This window comes from Myotis daubentonii, chromosome 2 (assembly GCF_963259705.1).
Source record: "Myotis daubentonii chromosome 2, mMyoDau2.1, whole genome shotgun sequence".
NCBI lineage: Eukaryota > Metazoa > Chordata > Mammalia > Chiroptera > Vespertilionidae > Myotis > Myotis daubentonii.
The window spans coordinates 55,786,631-55,806,466 of record NC_081841.1 but is presented as its reverse complement, the minus strand read 5'-3'; the positions used below and the strand labels follow the sequence as shown (position 1 = coordinate 55,806,466).

At 36.6% G+C, this 19,836-nt stretch overlaps 1 protein-coding gene and 1 pseudogene across 1 annotated transcript; both read right to left on the bottom strand.

Moving 5' to 3' along the window:
• Positions 1 to 8,404: 8,404 nt before the first annotated feature.
• Positions 8,405 to 13,688, bottom strand: LOC132226553 (olfactory receptor 6C2-like; annotated as a pseudogene).
• A 3,438-nt stretch (positions 13,689 to 17,126) lies between these two features.
• On the bottom strand, positions 17,127 to 18,074 carry LOC132226143 (olfactory receptor 6C2-like). Its single transcript, XM_059681005.1, has one exon. It carries the CDS (start codon positions 18,072 to 18,074, stop codon positions 17,127 to 17,129), a length of 948 nt encoding a protein of 315 aa, XP_059536988.1.
• Positions 18,075 to 19,836: the final 1,762 nt, after the last annotated feature.

The window sequence follows — 19,836 nt, the reverse complement described above, 5'->3', positions numbered from 1 at the left end:
CAGCAACAGATTAGAGTTCATTTCAAAATTGTATGCAATAGAATCAAGAAAAGCTGATGTTGCAGATGAAGTCTAAAGGTATCTGCTGTAGAATTCTGTTACTAGGGGTGGTTGGATGAAGGACACACTATGGAGGACAATATACATTACTGATGTCCATCAATTTAAGTGTTAATCTCATACAAAATACCCTGAGGGAATCACCCAGAATAATGTTTGACCAACTATCTGGGCATCATTGACAAGCCAAAATATAAAATTAATCATCTCAGACTCCCGTGATGCACACACTTTCTGCCAGTTGTTCAATCATACAAGAATACAGGTGTTATTGTAAAGGGACTTTGCATACATAATAAAGTCCCAAATAGTTGGGTTTAAGATAAGGAAATGATCCTTGGTGGGCCTTACCTAATAAAATGAGACCTTCAGAAGGATGGAAGCTCTTACATTTGATAGAGATTTGAAGCCTGTGAGATTTGACATGAAACTCTGCTGGTGGGAATGCAGACTGGTGTAGCCACTGTGAAAACAGTTTGGAGTTTTCTCAAAAAATTAAAAATGGAACTCCCATTTGACCCAGTAATCCCACTTCTAGGAATATATTTCCAAGAAATGAAACACCAATCAGAAAGGATATATGCACCCCTATGTTCATAGCAGCACAATTTACAATAGCTAAGAATTGGAAACAGCCCTAGTGCCCATCAGCAGATGAGTGGATTAAAAAACGGTGGTACATCTACACAATAGAATACTATGCTGCTGTAAAAAAGAAAGAACTCTTACCATTAGCAACAGCATAGATGGATATGGAGAACATTATGCTAAGCAAATAAGTCAGTCAGAGAAATATAAATATCACATGATCTCACTCATTGGTGGGATATAATGAACAACATAAACTGATGAACAAAAATAGATCCAGAGACAGAATCATCCAACAGACCATCATACCTCAGAGGGAAGGTGGGGGGCAGGGTGAGAGGGGGGAGGGTGAAGGGGAGAGGGTACCAGGTAAACCAAAGGACCTGTATGCATGCATATAAGCATAGCCAATAGACACGGATAGTAGTGGGGTGAGGGCATGTGCTGGGTGGTGGGAGAGGCCGGAGAGAGATCAATGGGGGGAAAAAGGAGACCTATGTAATACTTTAAACAATAAAGAATTTAATTAAAACTTTTTTCTAGTTCTGGTTTTGAAGTTGGAGGGGGTTATGTGGCAACTTCGCAAAGCGGAAAGCAGCCCACGGCTGACAAGCAGCTAGGAAGTGGGATCCTCCATCCAATGAGCAAGGTCCAGAAGAAACCAGGCACACACTTCTAGGTGTCCCCTCCCATTGGAGTCCGACAGGGATGAGCTTAATTTTTCCAGCAATAATGTGTGACTTTATGTGCAAAGTATTGTCAAGCAGGCAAGCTCACCTGGGCCTTTTCAATGAGGGGTTTCATTGGGGCCAGTCATGTAGGCATGCAGGACACACAGGACTGGCCTTAACCACTCGACTACTTAGTCTCCAGCCCCACACAGGTCAACCTGCTGTAGTATGGCCAGGACTTTAGGCATAAAAAGCCCCACTCTTATCAGGCAAGGTATTCCAAGAGTTCAGAGGTTATCTCCTAGCAGCTAAGCAAGGACCAGTCTTAAGATTGGCCTTTGTGTAGAAAATGCAGGGCTTGAACAACCTTCGCCTGCTGAATCAACACTGTATTCTAGCACAATAAGATATCCCAGGCTCATCCTGTGCTTTCCTTGTTTCAACCCTTCCAGTAATGATTTTTCTAGAAAGGAATATTTCTGTTTGTTTTGTTTTGCTTTTCTTTTTTTCTTTTTTAGTATTTTTAAAATTTAGTTTCTCAAGCAAATATCATTAATTCTAAGCATGCCGTAAAACTTGATATTACTATATATGTAAGAATTAATAAATATGTTTACAGGTACAGTACTTTATTTTATACACATATCTATATATATGTGTGCACATATGAATATATACTCATAGTGAAGGGTTTTGGCAAGGTTTCCAGTACAAAAATTCCATTATATTAGACATATTTTGTCACTTTTTCTCTTTTCCCCCTCAAAAAAAAATTAACAGGAATTACTGTAGAACAAAACGTGTTACTCTAATAGATTCGTTTAATAACTTTATGACATTTTATTTATTGAGAGCTTTTCATTTTGCATTGAGTTTTTGGTAATCAGAAATGCTATATTTCATATTGTGCCTTTTTATGCTGTATATCCTTTCAAATGGTACTTACATTTTTGTGAGATAGAGTTGCAGGTATGGAATTGTCATGTCAAAATATACGTATTTTTAAATTGTAGGTTTTCTGATTGCTTGTCAAAAGGCTTTAGCAATTTAAATTTATACATGGGCTTTAGGAAAGTACCCTTTTGCCTGTGATCTAATTCAGCAACAGATAAAAGTCCTTTTCAAAATTGACAGTATAATTGGTGTAAAGTTCTCCCACAATATAAATTTCTTGATATGAGACTGATGGTTAGAACAGTTGACAATCCTGTTTTTTTACTAAAGGGGAATTAGTGTTCTCCAAATTGACCATGTCTATTTTTTTCTTATTTAGCTCTTTTATTTGTCTTGTTCATTTATGAGAGCTATTTGTATACTTTAGAAATCATTCTTTTGTCTGTCAGCACTATACATTTAATTTCCACATTATTATTTGGCATAAAATTTTCAGTGGTATCTTTTGCCAGTCAAAATGGTTAACACATATGTAATCAAATAGGTGCCTTTTCTTTTTATCACTTTCTGCCTTTAAATTCTTAAGTACAAGCTGCTGACTCCTTTACATTATTGTGGCGTTATATATTTTCTGATAAGGTTTTACTTGTTTATTTTTATGCTTAAAACCGAAAACATTTAGAATGTAACTTGTTAGTTTTGTGAATCAAAAGCAAAATGTTTGCATTTGAGATTTTTGTGTGTGACTGAAACACTTACGAAATAAAACATGTTTTTCCTACTGAACTGAAATTTTCCCACTTTTGTATAAAAGTAACAAATATTTATATAAAAATAAAGGCAATTTGTATACTTTCATGATCTTATCTGTTCTACTGCATCATTTTATCTTCTCTTTTGAAGTTTCTATTCACTAATATTTCTTTCATTTATGTATTGTTGTACCTTTATGAGATTTAATTATTAACTGCCTTAGAGATACCAAGTTAGAGATTAAGTTAATTTCATACTAACTTAGAGATCATTTTGTGCAATTAGAAAATTTAAAAGCTGATTCTAATTAAAGTTGTGTTAAATTTATATATTGCGTGCACAACTTGATATTTTATGGTATAACATATTGACTCCGTAATAAGAGTTATTCCTTGGCAGTCATGTGGATAGCTTTGATTTGTAGGGGTTTATTGCTAGTACAAACATTGTCAACTGACTTGTTTGTATGTATCCTTTATTCATCCAAATTTCTAAGTATTCTTATTAAGTCCATTACTTTCTTACTAGATTTTATTGTTTTCTAGGTACATAATAATGTCATTAGGAAGAAAATGCCTAATTTCATTGAGTCTATTTGAGTGCATGTTATTATTTTGTGAAAAATGTTACTGATAAAAATATGCACAATATTAAGATGCCAGTCATTGTAAGACACATCTATCATAAATGTAAGAACTTAAAAAAATGGCATTCATAATTGCTAAATAGAGTATATTTATAACTTCAGTCTGATAATCTGATTTATTTTGTTATTTATCGTATGGAATTTTTAAGATGGCAATGGAATGTTGAATATCAATGATAAAAGTGAGCACTCTTACTTAATTTCAGTTCTTTTTTTCAGTTGAGTACAGATGTTTTACCGTTTGATGTAATAATGTCAATTGTTTTTCTCTAGATACTTTAATCTTATTTTAGTAGTTTATCACATTTTAATTTTATTTTAAAAAATTTTGCCCTAACCAGTTTGGCTCAGTGGATAGAGTGTCGGCCTGCGGACTGAAAGGTCCCAGGTTCGATTCTGGTCAAGGGCATGTATCTTGGTTGCAGGCACATCCCCAGTAGGGGGTGTGCAGGAGGCAGCTAATCGATATTTCTCTCTCATCAATGTTTCTAACTCTCTATCCCTCTCCCTTCCTCTCTGTAAAAAATAAATAAAATATATTAAAAAAATTTTTAAATGCAAATACTGTTTTTATCCAGTGATAGTTTGATCTATTAATCTGAACCTATATACAATGTTTTTAAAAATAATTTGTTCTTACAATAAAATCAGACTATATTTTACATATGTATAAAATATATACATATATAATTCTGTTTGGTCTACCTATTATCTATCTATCTATCTATCTATCTATCTATCTATCATCTATCTATCTATCTATCATCTATCTATCTATCTATCTATCTATCTATCTATCTATCTACCTTGTATCTTTACCTTTGTGTAATTGAAATAAATATTAATCAATCATAGTATAATATCAGATATTTTGTTGAATTCTATTTGAAATAGTCTACCTGTATTCAACAGTGAATTGTTTAATAGCTTGGTATATAATGTCTTAATCAGATTTTGTCAAATTTCAAAAAAATTCATTAGGGAGAGTTTTTTTTATTGTTTAGATAATTGAAATTATAATGAGATTCTCTATTGCTTTACCATGTGAATTATAACATATTTGGCCCTTTGCCTCTTTCCTGGTAATTCTTATTTGTCTTCCCAAAATGTTATATGTTATATTTTTCTACATCTTGAATTAGTTTTTAAAATTTTGTCTTGCTAAAACCTTGTTAATTAGCTCTGGTATTCACATTTTTTTTTAAACTAAATCTTTATTGTTCAGATTATTACATTTGTTCCTTTTTTTTCCCCCCCATAACTCCCCTCCTCCCAGTTCCCGCCCCACCCTCCGCCCTCACTCCCCACCCACTGTCCTCATCCATAGGTGCACGATTTTTGTCCAGTCTCTTCCCACATCTCCCACACCCCTTTCCCCCCCAAGAATAGTCAGTCCATTCCCTTTCTATGTCCCTGATTCTATTATAATCAACAGTTCATTCTGTTCATCAGATTATTTATTCACTTGATTCTTAGATTCACTTGTTGATAGATGCATATTTGTTGTTCATAATTTGTATCTTTACCTTTTTCTTCCTCTTCCTCTTCTTAAAGGATACCTTTCAGCATTTCATATAATCCTGGTTTGGTGGTGATGAACTCCTTTAGCTTTTCCTTATCTGTGAAGCTCTTTATCTGACCTTCAATTCTGAATGATAACTTTGCTGGATAAAGTAATCTTGGTTGTAGGTTCTTGGTATTCATCACTTTGAATATTTCTTGCCATTCCCTTCTGGCCTGCAAAGTTTCTGTTGAGAAATCAGCTGACAGTCGTATGGGTATTCCCTTGTAGGTAACTGAGTTACTTTCTCTTGCTGTTTTTAAGATTCTCTCTTTATCTTTTGCTCTTGGCATTTTAATTATGATGTGTCTTGGTGTGGTCCTCTTTGGATTCCTTTTGTTTGGGGTTCTCCGCGCTTCTTGGACCTGTAAGTCCATTTCTTTCACCAGGTGGGGGAAGTTTTCTGTCATTATTTCTTCAAATAGGTTTTCAATATCTTGGTCTCTCTCATCTTCTGGCACCCCTATAATTCTGATGTTGGTATGCTTGAAGCTGTCCCAGAGGCTCCTTACACTATCCTCGCATTTTTGGATTCTTTTTTCATTTTGCTTTTCCCGTTGGATGTTTTTTGCTTCCTCGCAATTCAAATCATTGACTTGATTCTTGCGCTCCTCTGGTCTGCTGTTGGGTGTCTGTTTAATATTCGTTATTTCAGACCGTGTGTGCTTAATTTCTAGTTGGTTCCCCAATATAAGATCGAGGGTCTTATTAGTTTTCGTGTAGATCTCATTAAGTTTATCGGCAGCTTCTAAACAGTTCTTGAGAGACCTTAAAAGTGTGGTTCTGAACTCTATTTCTTCCATTGACAATTTTGTCCTGTTTCTTTGTCTCCACATTTTGTTATGCTTCTTTGGTGCACCCCCTAGTGGTCTTTGTTCGCAGTCTTATAGATAATTCTTGATTGTTGTAGCTAATTCCAGGGAGGGTTTGACCTCCAGGCCAAGTGGCTATGAGGATCAGCTGTGTCAGCAGTGAGAGAACTTCTGTCCTCTAGGGAGGTGCTAATCTAGCCTTTGCCTGAGGCTATCCGGTAAATGCCTCTGTGCAGGGCTTGGGCGGGGCGGGTCGCACAGGATCAACAGGGTGGGCCGGAGAGAGCAGTTATGGCGGCTCTCAGTCCTGTCCCCAGGGGCTCTGCCTCTCTGAGTCCCAGCACCCGCTGCAAGGCTCAGAGAGAAAGCTGCACTCGCTCTGACCAAAGCCAGACAGTCCGCTTCTCCCGTTTGAGCCTGGGTCCCTAAAGACTCGCCTGTATCTGGAGCTCAGAGTCTGCGACTCCCTCCCGATTGAAAACAACAACCGCGCCCTCCGCCGCCAGCCCGCTCCGCGCACTCCGCACCTCAGAATTTGACTTCAGCACTGCGCCTCCTCTGAGTGTCCGTATGCGTTTCTCTTTCCTCCTAGTTGTAGGACTTCCACTCAGCCAGCGTTTCTGTGGTTCTGGGTGATGTCCGTTCCGTGTTTTAGTTTCACTTTTGAAGTAGTTGTTCAAAGCAGCAAACTCCGGCGTTAACCTATGCCGCCATCTTGGTTCTCCTCCGGTATTCACATTTTTGTTTTTGTTATGGTATTCTAAAAGAACATCCATAAAGTTATTCTAATTTGTACTGCAGTAGTATTTATAGTCTCTATCTGATTTGTAAACATATATTGCTCTTTTAGTTTTGCATTCATTCATGTTTCTGAGAAATTTATCAATTTTCTAAAAAGCAACTTTTGGATTTATTTACCTTTTCAGATTTATTAAAGTTTCTATCTTCAGTAAAATTTATGTCCTACATACTTTGAATTAATTTGATGGCATTTAAATATTAAAAAGGAGCAGGATTTGCTTTATTTTTTTGTTTCATTAGCTTTAAAATAATGAATATATTTATGAATGAATTATTCTTTGACTTCTGAGTACAGTTTCCTATGCTCTATATAAATTGTTATGAAGTGTATCTCATTGCATATGTGTCTCTTAACTTTCAAAGAGTTAGACTAATGTTAGTTAAATAGAGATAGACTCTATTTAATTGTTTATATATAATATTAGTAAATTAAAAAAATGGAATTTGGGCTATCAAAGGTCTCTTTTAGATAGGCAGAGGAACGTAATGATTGTCCCCACCCCATGCCCATAGCTCATAGCTCAAGAAGAGACAGAAAATTTTCTTTGAGAAAATTATTGATTTTTCACAAGAGTGGGCAATTTTCCCCCCTAAATCACACTTTAAAGTCTTGGCTTTATCCTGTTCTGTTAGTTTCTTGTGCTTTCACCACTTGGATTCTGATACTTCATCTCTCATCTTCATATGGAAATTTAACCCAATTCCCGGTAATCCATAATTCAACAACTGGCTTCTCCTTTCCTCCTCTCCATCCTCTATTCTTTACCTTCCTGGAAATCCATGGGTCATAGTTGGAATTTTTCATCTTCATAACTGTTAAATCTGTATCTCTGATACCTTTTGGTCACCCACATTTTAAACTTCACTTTCAGCTATTAAATCAAAAGAATATTTGTGATTCTTTATCTAGCATGTTTTTTAAAAATGTATTTCCTAAGAATATTAGAAATGCTATTATCTTTTCTCTCAATTGTTCCTTGTAATGCCAGCATTCATCCTATTCAGTATTTTATTATAAAATGTTAGTTCTTAGTTGAAATTTAGTAGCATTTTAATGTGAGCACAGCAATCAGTAGCATTATGCTATGTTTGTGGAAGACAAAAGAATGATTTTTATTATACTATAACATTGAGTTATATTTATCTAAAAATGAATTTATGAGAAGTATACTTTCATTTTTTTACTGAGACAAATCTCCTACAAGAAGCTGGTTAAAACTAAAGGAGAGAATTGATTAAAGTACAATGTAAGCAAATGTAAAGGGGATTGACAAATGAAATATAACTGAAATATAGATTATTAAAAGGTAAACAAATTATGAACTTCAATGAACAGGTTTATTTTTTATTTTAAATTTATGAGTGCTAGTTTATTTTGCTTCCTTAAGAATGATGCAATTAGCCGAAAACCGGTTTGGCTCAGTGGATAGAGCATCGGCTTGCGGACTGAAAGGTCCCAGGTTCGATTCCGGTCAAGGGCATGTACCTCGGTTGCGGGCACATCCCCAGTAGGAGATGTGCAGGAGGCAGCTGGTGGATGTTTCTCTCTCATCAATGTTTCCAACTCTCTATCTCTCTCCCTTCCTCTCTGTAAAAAAATCAATAAAATATATTTAAAAAATGATGCAATTATTTTTATGGAGTTGTTGAAGACTTTCTTCGCTTGCTTATTTCTCAGTGTATAAATAAATGGATTTAACAGAGGTGAAATAGCAGAAATGAGCAGTGAAATTACTTTATTAATGGTCACTTGTTCCTTTGCTGTAGGATTCATATAGATGAACATGCATGTATCATAGGTGATAGAAACCACAATCATGTGGGAAGAACAGGCCTTTTCCTTTGCTGAACAGAAGGGAATCTCAAAATTGTTTTGATAATGGAAGCATATGACAGAATGACACAAGTAAGAGTCATTATCAGGGTCAGTGCAATACAGATTGTCACTGTCTGTTCAATGTTTCTGAGCATGAGATTTCCACTAAGGGAACTGCATCACAGGCAAAATGATCAATCACGTTAGAGTCACAAAATTTTAGAGTTACTAGTAAACCCAGGCTAAGTGGTGGGATCATCATACATAAAGCAGCCATCCAACAATCGATGGTAAGAATCTGGCAGACCCTGCTGCTCATGACAGTCACATAATGCAGGGGCTTGCAGATGGCCACATAGCGGTCATAGGACATGGCAGCCAGAAGAAAGTATTCTGTTACTTCACAGAGGTCAGTGAAAAGCACTTGAATGGCACAAGCATTATAGGTAATGACCTCGTCTCCTATTGATGTTATACAAGTATCTGGGAATCCACACAGTTGTCAAATTTTCTTCTAGTTTTATATCCCACTTATGAATGAAATCATATGATTCTTAAATTTCTCTGTCTGGCATATTTTGCTTAGCGTGATATTCTCAAGATCCATTCATGTTGTTGCAAATAGCATATTATTTCTCTTTATGGCTGAATAATATTTCATTGTATACACTGTAACATTTACATGTTCAAATGGGTTTTCTTTTTGGCATTTTTATTCTGAATTAACAAAATAAATTATAACATCTTTTTTCCTTGGTAGCAGATGTTTGATTTTGTAGATGAAAATCTATTTGAAAAGAAAAAAATGTATATATATATCTCCAAACCATCACATGTCAGTGAGATTGTACAAGCAATGTTTGTTTTTCTTTTTCTTTTTTAAAATTAAATCTACTCAGATGACATTGGTTAATAAGGTTATATAGGTTTCAAGTGTACATTTCTATGATACATCATCTGTATATTGCATTGTGTGTCCATCACCCAAAGCCAAATCATGTTCCATCACCATATATTTGGACTTCTCTACCCTTTACTAATCCCCCACCCCTCTTCCCTCTGGTTGCTATCAAACTGTTGTTTGTGTCTATGAGTTTCTGTTTATATCCCACATATGAGAAAAATAATATGATTCTTAGATTTTTTTGATTGACTTGTTTCATTTAGGATAATATTTTCAAGTCCATCCATGTTATTGAAAATGGCAGTATTTAATGTTTTCTTATGGGTGAGTAGTATTCTGTTTTATATATATATACTAGAGGCCTGGTGCACAAAAATTTGTGCACTCGGGGAGGGTCCCTCAGCCCAGCCTGTGCCCTCTCACAGTCTGGGACCCCTCAGGGGATGACCACCTGCTGGCTTAGGCCCGCTCCCCAGCAGTCATACATCCCTCTGGCAGCCCGGGAGCCCTCGGGGGATTTGCATGTCTCTTTTATTAGATTAGATCATGGTGTGTTTTTTCTTGCCATCATTAACCATAGTAACTGTTGCTTATGTATTAAAGTTCTATTCCTGCTAAGTCTAGAAACAGCCTCAGAATCCTTCTCACCACTCATCTTAAGTCTGATGCTTAGTTGATCAGAATTAATACCTGAGATGAAGCCTCTTACTGCAGATGTATCCCAGAATGTATGGCATCCTCTCTGCTTTATGATCCAGCTAATAATACATTGCCTCAATCATGTTGATTGAAGTCATTTTTCCCCTTGTGTTTTCTAGTAGTAGATTACTATCTACTGCCTAGGAAGTAAAATTGACTGTCTCCATGTAGATCACAAAATAAGGCATTTTTCTCATCAATAAAATTTCATTCTTTCAGCATGAGTAATTTTGTCAACAACGTTTTGAAGCAGTAACAGTTTATAACAAATTGAGTGAATTATTGTTTCAGGTACTGTGCTGTGTCATACACAGATTTCATTTTATCTTTGCAACAACTCTATACAGTAGGTACTATAATGACACAGATGAGAACACTGAGGTATAGAGAGATCAGGTAACTTGACCAGTAAAACCCAAAAGTGACTGAGTCTCATTTCAAATCCATGAGCCTTGGCATTTAACCATTACACTCCACTCAGTATTGTGCTAAAGCCTGCTTTTACTGGCTCAAAAATTTTCAGGAATTTTGTAAGCTGGTTGTTAAACATGTTCATTATTAAAAATTAAATTATATAATCTTTTTATTAAATCTTTATTGTTCAGATTATTACATTTGTTCCTCTTCCCCCCCCCCCATAACTCCCCTCCTCCCAGTTCCCGCCCCACCCTCCACCCTCACTCCCCACCCACTGTCCTCATCCATAGGTGCACGCTTTTTGTACAGTCTCTTCCCGCATCTCCCACACCCATTTCCCCCCCAAGAATAGTCAGTCCATTCCCTTTCTATGTCCCTGATTCTATTATAATCAACAGTTCATTCTGTTCATCAGATTATTTATTCACTTGATTCTTAGATTCACTTGTTGATAGATGCATATTTGTTGTTCATAATTTGTATCTTTACCTTTTTCTTCTTCTTCCTCTTCTTAAAGGATACCTTTCAGCATTTCATATAATCCTGGTTTGGTGGTGATGAACTCCTTTAGCTTTTCCTTATCTGTGAAGCTCTTTATCTGACCTTCAATTCTGAATGATAGCTTTGCTGGATAAAGTAATCTTGGTTGTAGGTTCTTGGCATTCATCACTTTGAATATTTCTTGCCACTCCCTTCTGGCCTGCAAAGTTTCTGTTGAGAAATCAGCTGACAGTCGTATGGGTATTCCCTTGTAGGTAACTGGGTTTCTTTCTCTTGCTGCTTTTAAGATTCTCTCTTTGTCTTTTGCTCTTGGCATTTTAATTATGATGTGTCTTGGTGTGGTCCTCTTTGGATTCCTTTTGTTTGGGGTTCTCTGCGCTTCTTGGACCTGTAAGTCTATTTCTTTCACCAGGTGGGGGAAGTTTTCTGTCATTATTTCTTCAAATAGGTTTTCAATATCTTGCTCTCTCTCATCCTCTGGCACCCCTATAATTCTGATGTTGGTATGCTTGAAGCTGTCCCAGAGGCTCCTTACACTATCTTCGTATTTTTGGATTCTTTTTTCATTTTGCTTTTCTGGTTGGGTGTTTTTTGCTTCTTCGCATTTCAAATATTTGACTTGATTCTTGCGCTCCTCTGGTCTGCTGTTGGGAGTCTGTATAATATTCTTTATTTCAGTCAGTGTATGCTTAATTTCTAGTTGATTCTTTATCACAACATCGAAGGTCTCATTGGATTTCTTGAGGATCTCACTACATTTATCGGCAGTTTCTAGAAAATTATTGAAAGATCTTAAAAGTGCGGTTTTGAGCTCTATATCTTCCATTTCTGACATTTGCGTCCTGTTTCTTTGTCTCCGCATTTTTTTATGTTTTCTTGGTGCACCCCCTAGTGGTCTTTGTTCGCAGTCTTGTTGTAGTTAAGCCTTGATCGTTGTATGTAATACTAGGGGAGATTTGCCCTCAGGCCAGGTGGCTGTGAGAATCAGCTGTGTCTGCAGTGAGAGAACTTCTGTCCTCTAGGGAGATGCTAATCTAGCCTTTGCCTGAGGCTATCCAGCAAATGCCTCTGTGCAGGGCTTGGGCGGGACGGGTCCCAGGGGATCTACAGGGTGGGCGGAACGAGCAGTTATGGCTGCTCTCAGTCCCGTCCCCAGGGGCTCTGCCTCTCAGAGTCCTGGCAACCGCTGCAAACCTCGGAGAGAAAGCTGCCTTCGAGTTCCGACCGAAGCCAGACAGTCCTGCTTCTCCCGTTTGAGTCTGGGCCCCTAGAGACTCGCCCGGATCTGGAGCTCAGAGTCTGAGACTCCCTCCTGATTGAAACAGACAACCGCGCCCTCAGCTGCCAGCCTGCTCCGCATGCACTCTGCACCTTAGTATTTGACTTCAGCACTGCGCCTCCTCTGAGTCTAGGTATGCTTTTGTCTTTCCTCCTAGTTGTTGAACTTCCACTCAGCTAGCCTTCCTGTGGTCCTGGGTGATGTCCATTCCGTCTTTTAGTTGAATTTTTGAAGTGGTTGTTCGAGGCAGCAAACTCCTGCGTTAACCTATGCCGCCATCTTGGTTTCTCCTAAAAATTAAATTATATAATCTTAAAAATGAATAAATTACATTAAAACCAAAGGAAATACATACTCTAAATTCATCACTCATCAATTATTTACTACACTTTACTGTTCTGACTCTTGACATTATTTATATCTTTTGGGTCTTTCTGGTGGAATATAATAGTGTATTACTGCATGTTTCTCCTCAGCTCTGCATTTAGTGGCATCACATTAGCAACTGAAATCAGCCTTGGATGGAGAATTTATGCCACAGAAATTGGCCGACAGTATAAATCAGAGCTTTGTTTTCTTTGATTGAGAGCCAGTTGTTAAACATTTATCAGCACAACATTGACCACATTGGTGGTGGTGGTCTTGTCAGAATGTGTTAGATTATGCAGATGAAAATCTATTTAAACAGATTTGATGTAGATATTTTCAAAGATGGAAGAATTGTCCCTGTCAACTATGTTAGTTGATTCTTATCTTCACTAATTGTCATCATTGCAAAGTTTTCAGTCCCCATATGGATTGCTGGATATAATATGTCATGCCCTGTCCCTGTCCCCCTCCCTTTGTAGCCTTTGTTACCTTAAGGACTCGAGTTTTCCACTTATATGTTTAAGTACCAACCTTACCGGCTTAAAAATGTAAGCTTTTAACACTGCTCTGTTCCGTATCCTTCTGATGAAAAGTGGAGTTGGGTTGTGGCACAGGAGGGAAATTCAGAAGGGGAATATTGAAGTAATGACTGCAGTAGGAGAAGGGGGAACCTATTTCCTGGGCCATAGGCACTGGCACCCTGGACCACAGGGTGGCTGCAGCCTGGGACCTCAGGGCGGGTGGCTTGTCCATCTCCTGGGCCGCAGCCAGCCGCAGGTGCTGGCGCCTGGACCGCAGTTGGGCGGCTTCTCCGGCTGGCTGCAGCCTGGGATCATGGGGCAGGCGGCTTCTTCGTCTCCTAGGCTGCAGCCGACCTCAGGCTCTGGGGCCTGGCTTCTCAGTCTTCCTGAGGACATGCGGCTGGTGGATGTGGGGCAGTCAGCTTCTCCAGCCTGCTAAGGCCTGGGATCACAGGGAAGGTGGCATCCCCGGCCAGCTTCAGTCTGGGATCATGGGGTAGGCAGCTTCTCTGTCTCCCAGGCGCAGCCAGCCTCAGGCGCTGGAGCTGGACTTCTCTGTCTCCCCTGACTTCTGCGTCTCCAATAGGCCTGGAGTGGCCAGAACCTGGATGCTTGTATGGTAGCTGTGGCTACGATGCAAGTATCTCAGCTCTGGCCTCTGCCATCTTTGTTGGGTTAATGTGCGTATCTCTGGATCGGTTGGTGGGCTGGATGGTGGGTGTGGCTTGGGTGTAGCAAAAGTACAGTCAATTTGCATGTTTGTCTATTATTAGGTAAGACTAGTATGTACCACAACATGTTTTTCCAATCATCTATTGAAAGATACTTTGGTTGTTCCATGTGTTGGCCACTGTGAATCATGCCTGATTTTCCCCCCTTTGTCTTTCTGATTGTATCTCTTAGTTCATGCTTCAGATAACCTGCATTAAAATTTGTCTTCCTTTAATATTCTATGTGCTTAGTGACTACATGCAAATAAATAAATAAATGTCTCTACCTTATGTAAATAATATATACGTACACATATATACATGCTCATATTAAAATTTTCCAACCAAGAATATTGATTGCCTTTTTAAAAAAATCATATTTCATATTCTTTGAATAGATATTATATTTTGTTTATATGTACACTATACTTTTTGTTAAATTTATTCTCTTGGTAATTAAGTTTTTATGACTGTGTGACTAAAATAATATTTGCTGATTGATTTCATATTGCTTATTGTTATTACAGTCTGCTGATTTTAAAATATTTTTTATTTTTTCAATTAGAACAACAAATTCCCTTATTAGTTCCACTAGTTTTCTATTAGAGTTTTTTGAGTTTTTAGGATATGTAAATATGTCATCATGATAAAAAACAAATATGCCAAATTTCATCAATTTTAAGACATCATCAATTGTAAGAAATACAATTAAGCTGTGTATCACTATTAAAAACAACAATGACAAGTGCTGGTGAGGATGTGGATAAAAAGGAACACTAGTTCACTGCTGGTGGGAATGCAGATGTTGCAGCCACTATGGAAAACAGGATGGAATTTGCTAAAAAAATTAAAAATGGAACTCCCATTTGACCCAGCATTCCCACTTCTGGGAATATATCCTAAAAACCTGAAAAACCAATCAGAAAGAATATATACACCCATGTACATAGCAGAATTATTTATAATAGCTCAGATCTGGAAACTGCCCAAGAACCCATCAGTAGATGAAAGGTTAAAAAAGCTGTGGGACATTTACACAATGGAATACTATGCAGCTGTAAAAAAGTGATCTCTTATCCTTTGGGATAGCATGGATGGACTGTAGACTATTATGCTAAGTGAAATAATCTGAGAAAGACAAATATCACATCGTCTCACTTATTTGTGGAATCTAATGAAAAAAATGAATTGGTCAACACAATAAGACCTGAAGCATGGAGATATGGAACAGACTGACATACATCAATGTGGGGATGAGAAGAGATAAATCGAAGAACTTATATACTTAGATGCATAACTCATGGACACAGGCAATAGGGTAGTGAAGACCTGGGGCTGGGGTAAGTAGGGCTGGGAGGAGAGGGTAAAGGGGAGAGGTATGGGAGATATCTGTAATGCTATCAACAATAAGAAATATATACATTAAAAATAAAACACAAAATAACAAACAAAAGTCTGGCTTTATGTAGATAATCCAAACAAGGAAAAAAAAAAGACAATGTTGCCAATTGAACTATACCAATAGTAGATGCCAATGTATGACAAATCTCCATTTCAGAAAAGCAAAACATGAATAAGACTTTAAAATCAATAAAACACAATAGTTTTATTCATTCTCTCCTATATGTATCCTGATGATTTTCCAATAAAATATGCAGTATTTTAATTTTTTTACATCTCATATTTACTGGGCTTTATCTGTGCTATTGGACTCTTCAAAGAACTAGCTTTTAAATTTCTTTAACTTATATAATTAATTTCATTTTCTACCCATAATAAGTTACATTTTCCATTTATATGTTCATTTTTCATCTTTTCAAACTTATAAGGATAAGTTCCTCTCTTTTATCTAGTTCACATTTTTATAATTAGTGACTAGATTTAGAATAGCAGAATTCCTTTTCACTATGGCTTTTCAGTGCTCCAAATATGTGATGACATCTGCACTTCATTGCTTTCCATATAGCAATTAATTAATTTTATGTAAACACCTTAATATTCAAGAAACGATTTTTGTGTAAAATTTTCAGTTATTTAAATATAATATTTAAATATAATAAAAGCTTAGTTTGTGTTAGAGGTAGGCACAATTATTAAATACAATGGGGAATGTTTTTCCTTGGCTCACAGCTTTACAGTAGCAGAAAATACTTTTCATAAAAAACTGTGATATTCTGTGAAAATGAGCATAGTTTTCTAATTCTAACTTTCATTGCATGTGCAACTATTGTGTTATTTCAAGTGCTCTACTAATACTGAGACATTTTATTTATTTATATATATTTTATTAATTTTTTACTGAAAGGAAGAGAAAGGGATAGAGAGTTAGAAACATGGATGAGAGAGAAACATCGATCAGCTGTGTCGTGCACACTTCCCAGTGGGAATGTGCCCACAAACAACGTGCCTGCCCAGGAATCAAAACTGGGACCCTTCAGTCCGCAGGTCAACACTCTGTCTACCCAGCCAAACCAGTTAGGGCTAATCATGAGACTTTAAACCTAAACCATTGTGATCTAAAATGCCATCTCCAATTCCCATCCCTAGTCTATAATCTGAGCACCCACAGGTCATTTTATACATTATTGCTCTACCAATTCTGACATCTCCTATTTACAACTTTGCAATGCTTTCAGCTATAAATTCAACTGAATATTTACTACATTTTAACCAGTATTTCTCTGTTCATGGTAGTAATATTTTCCGGTGTTTCCCCAATATTAGAAGCGCTATAATTCTTTCACATGTACTTTAACTTGTGATTATTCATTTTTTGGCATTATAAACACAATTACTCTTTTTCATGTGTTTAGATATCACTATTGTATGCATTTTGAGTAGAGCAACAAAGCATTTTATCTTACATTTTTCTGAGGAATTACTTTTGTAAATATTAAAATAGTATTCTGAAGTTAATCGGTTTTCAAAAAATATTTTTAAATAAATTGACATGATATTGGTTTGAAAAATGAGTATATAAAATGGCTTGAGTCAGGCTTACTGAAAGTTTGATTGAAGAAATGTTGAGAAAATTAATGCAACCCATGTATATATTGTTAAGAATATACGAGATTATAAACTTCAAAAATACAATGAATCCTTGTTTTTGAGATGTCTAACGATATTATTTCCTTTTATTAGAAGAGAGTAAAACAATTCTTTTGATGGAATCCTTGAAGGCTTTCTTAACTTGATTGTTTCTCAGTGTATAAATAAATGGGTTTAACATAGGTGAAATAGAAGAAATGAGCAGTGAAACTACTTTATTAATGGTCACTTGCTCCTTTGCTGTAGGATTCATATAGATGAAAATGCATGTGCCATAGGTGATGGAAACCACAATCATGTGGGAAGAACAGGTGGAAAAGGCCTTTTTCCTTTGCTGAACAGAAGGGAATCTCAAAATTGTCTTGATAATGGAAGCATATGACAGAACAACACAAGTGAGAGTGATATTCAGGGTCAGGACAGCACAGATTATGACTGTCTGTTCGATGAGCCATGTGTCTGAGCATGAGATTTTCACTAAGGGAAATGCATCACAGAAAAAATGATCAAGTCTGTTAGAGTCGCAAAATTTTAGAGTTAAACCCAGGCTAAGTGGTGGGACTATGATACATAAACCAGACACCCAACTGCTAATGACAAGAGTCTGGCAGACCTTGGTGCTCATGATGGTGGTGTAATGCAGGGGCTTGCAGATGGCCACATAGCGGTCATAGGACATGGCAGCCAGAAGGAAAAATTCTGTTACTCCACAGAGGTCAGTAAAAAACACTTGGATGAAACAATCATTGTAGGTAATGACCTTGTCACCTGCTGCAATACTATACATGTACCTGGGAATACAGGCAGATGTGAATGCGATCTCCAGAAAGGAGAAATTTTTTAAGAAGAAGTACATAGGTGTTTTGAGGTGAGAATCCACAGAGGTTAGTGTGATGATGGTCAGGTTTCCAGTTACACTCAGGGTGTAGGTGAGAAATAGAAAGATAAAAATCAGAACCTGTAGCCGAGGGTCATCTGTCAGTCCCAGCAGAATGAATGTTGTCACTGTACCATTTCTCATCATGGACTTCCGACTTCTTCCAATCTGCGTGTGATATTCACAGAAATTTTCTGATAGATTAAACTTATTTTAACTGTTCTAAAGCTTAACTCTTATGACCAACCTTAAGCACTGTGGCTTCCCCTAGTCCCCGTTACACAATCCATCTTACTTCTCCCTTGAATATGTGCATTACCTTTACTGACTATGTGTGTTATCTTTGTTGCCCACACAAATGATGACTGTCTTCTCTTCCCTCCCTCATCTTCCAGTCAATGAATTATATTCATTGATACTACACTAAGTAGGAACTCAAATGTTCCTAATGTACAATCAATATGTCAAATATTGACATTTTTCTTACATAAAGTAATAAAAATCTGTTTCCATTTTTTATCTAGTTTACTTGTTTTATGAGAATATCCACTTTATTCAACTCATTGTGTTCTGATCCTATGGATATTGGGGCAGAATTATAATGACCATCCAGTTCATAAAGCTTCTAATTTAAAGAAAAATCACTAACTGAGGATCATGGGTTACTCAATAATCAGAATCCTTAAAAATGAAAAGAACCTTTTAGGACATTTAGTCACTCATTCAACAACTATCAAGTATTTATATCAGATTGAGATGTAGAAATGATACATATGGCTTTTTTATTTTTATTTTTGAAGCTCACCTACCTTCCATCTTTTCTCTTACACTCTCACATATGTGTGTCACTGTGAAATCTGACTTGTCCTTCAGACTTTAAACATTATTCAATGCTGAAAATATATGTTTTCTTAATGATATTACAATTTATTTTATAATAGAAGTCAATAAACAGACTGACCTGAACATGTAACTTATTGATTTATGTTTATTTTATCTTCCAAACAAATGCTCAAAATGGACACAGGAATCTGAATGGGATGCTGTGACTTCAGTCATTTTGTTATCCTTTTTGGGGTGGGAAGAGGAATGCAAAGGGCATGCTTGTATATTTCTGTATAAAGATACTTCATTATTTTTAATTTGAGGTTGAATAGTCTATATAAAGTTACCCTGAATATTTCTCACATTAAGCAATGTGAGACACATAAGACGCAGGTTTGTTTATGTGTCTTATGCATAAACGTCCCAGACAATGACATTTATTCACATGAAGGAAATTCATTCTAAAAAAGAATTTAATAAATATATCTGAAACACATTAAGAGTATATAAACTACCACTATCACAGAAATCCATTTTCTTGTCAGAGGAAATTATAATCTAAATCCTAAGATCAAAGAGACAAACTATCATACTTACTCTCCTGTTATTAAATCAGGACTTCTGTTGGCTATTTAAACATAGCAATATTAAGACTACAGTCTCCATCATTGAAAAAAAAAAATTACTCTAAACGCTGAGAACTCTCTCCACTGGTGGAAGCGATAATAATTTAAATAATCAGGGCAGAGAGAAATGCTTTTATATTGTCAAATGTGACTTTTCTTTTTAATTTGCAGAAAAAGTCATTAAGTGAAAACAGCAAATGATCCTTGGTGACCTACAATCAAGAATTGTTAATTAATTTTCTGAGAAATGAAGTTTGGCAAATACACAATGAAACAGGCTTCAGTGGGACTGTCTCCTTGGAGATATGAAGATGTTGCAGGAGCATTTGACACAGGTCATTTATTTTATTTTTTAAAAAATGTAACTTTATTGTTGAAAGTATTACAGATGTCCCCCTTTCCCCCCAGTAACCCCCTCCACCTTGCTCCTGTCCCCTCCCCAGTCCTTTCTTCACTGC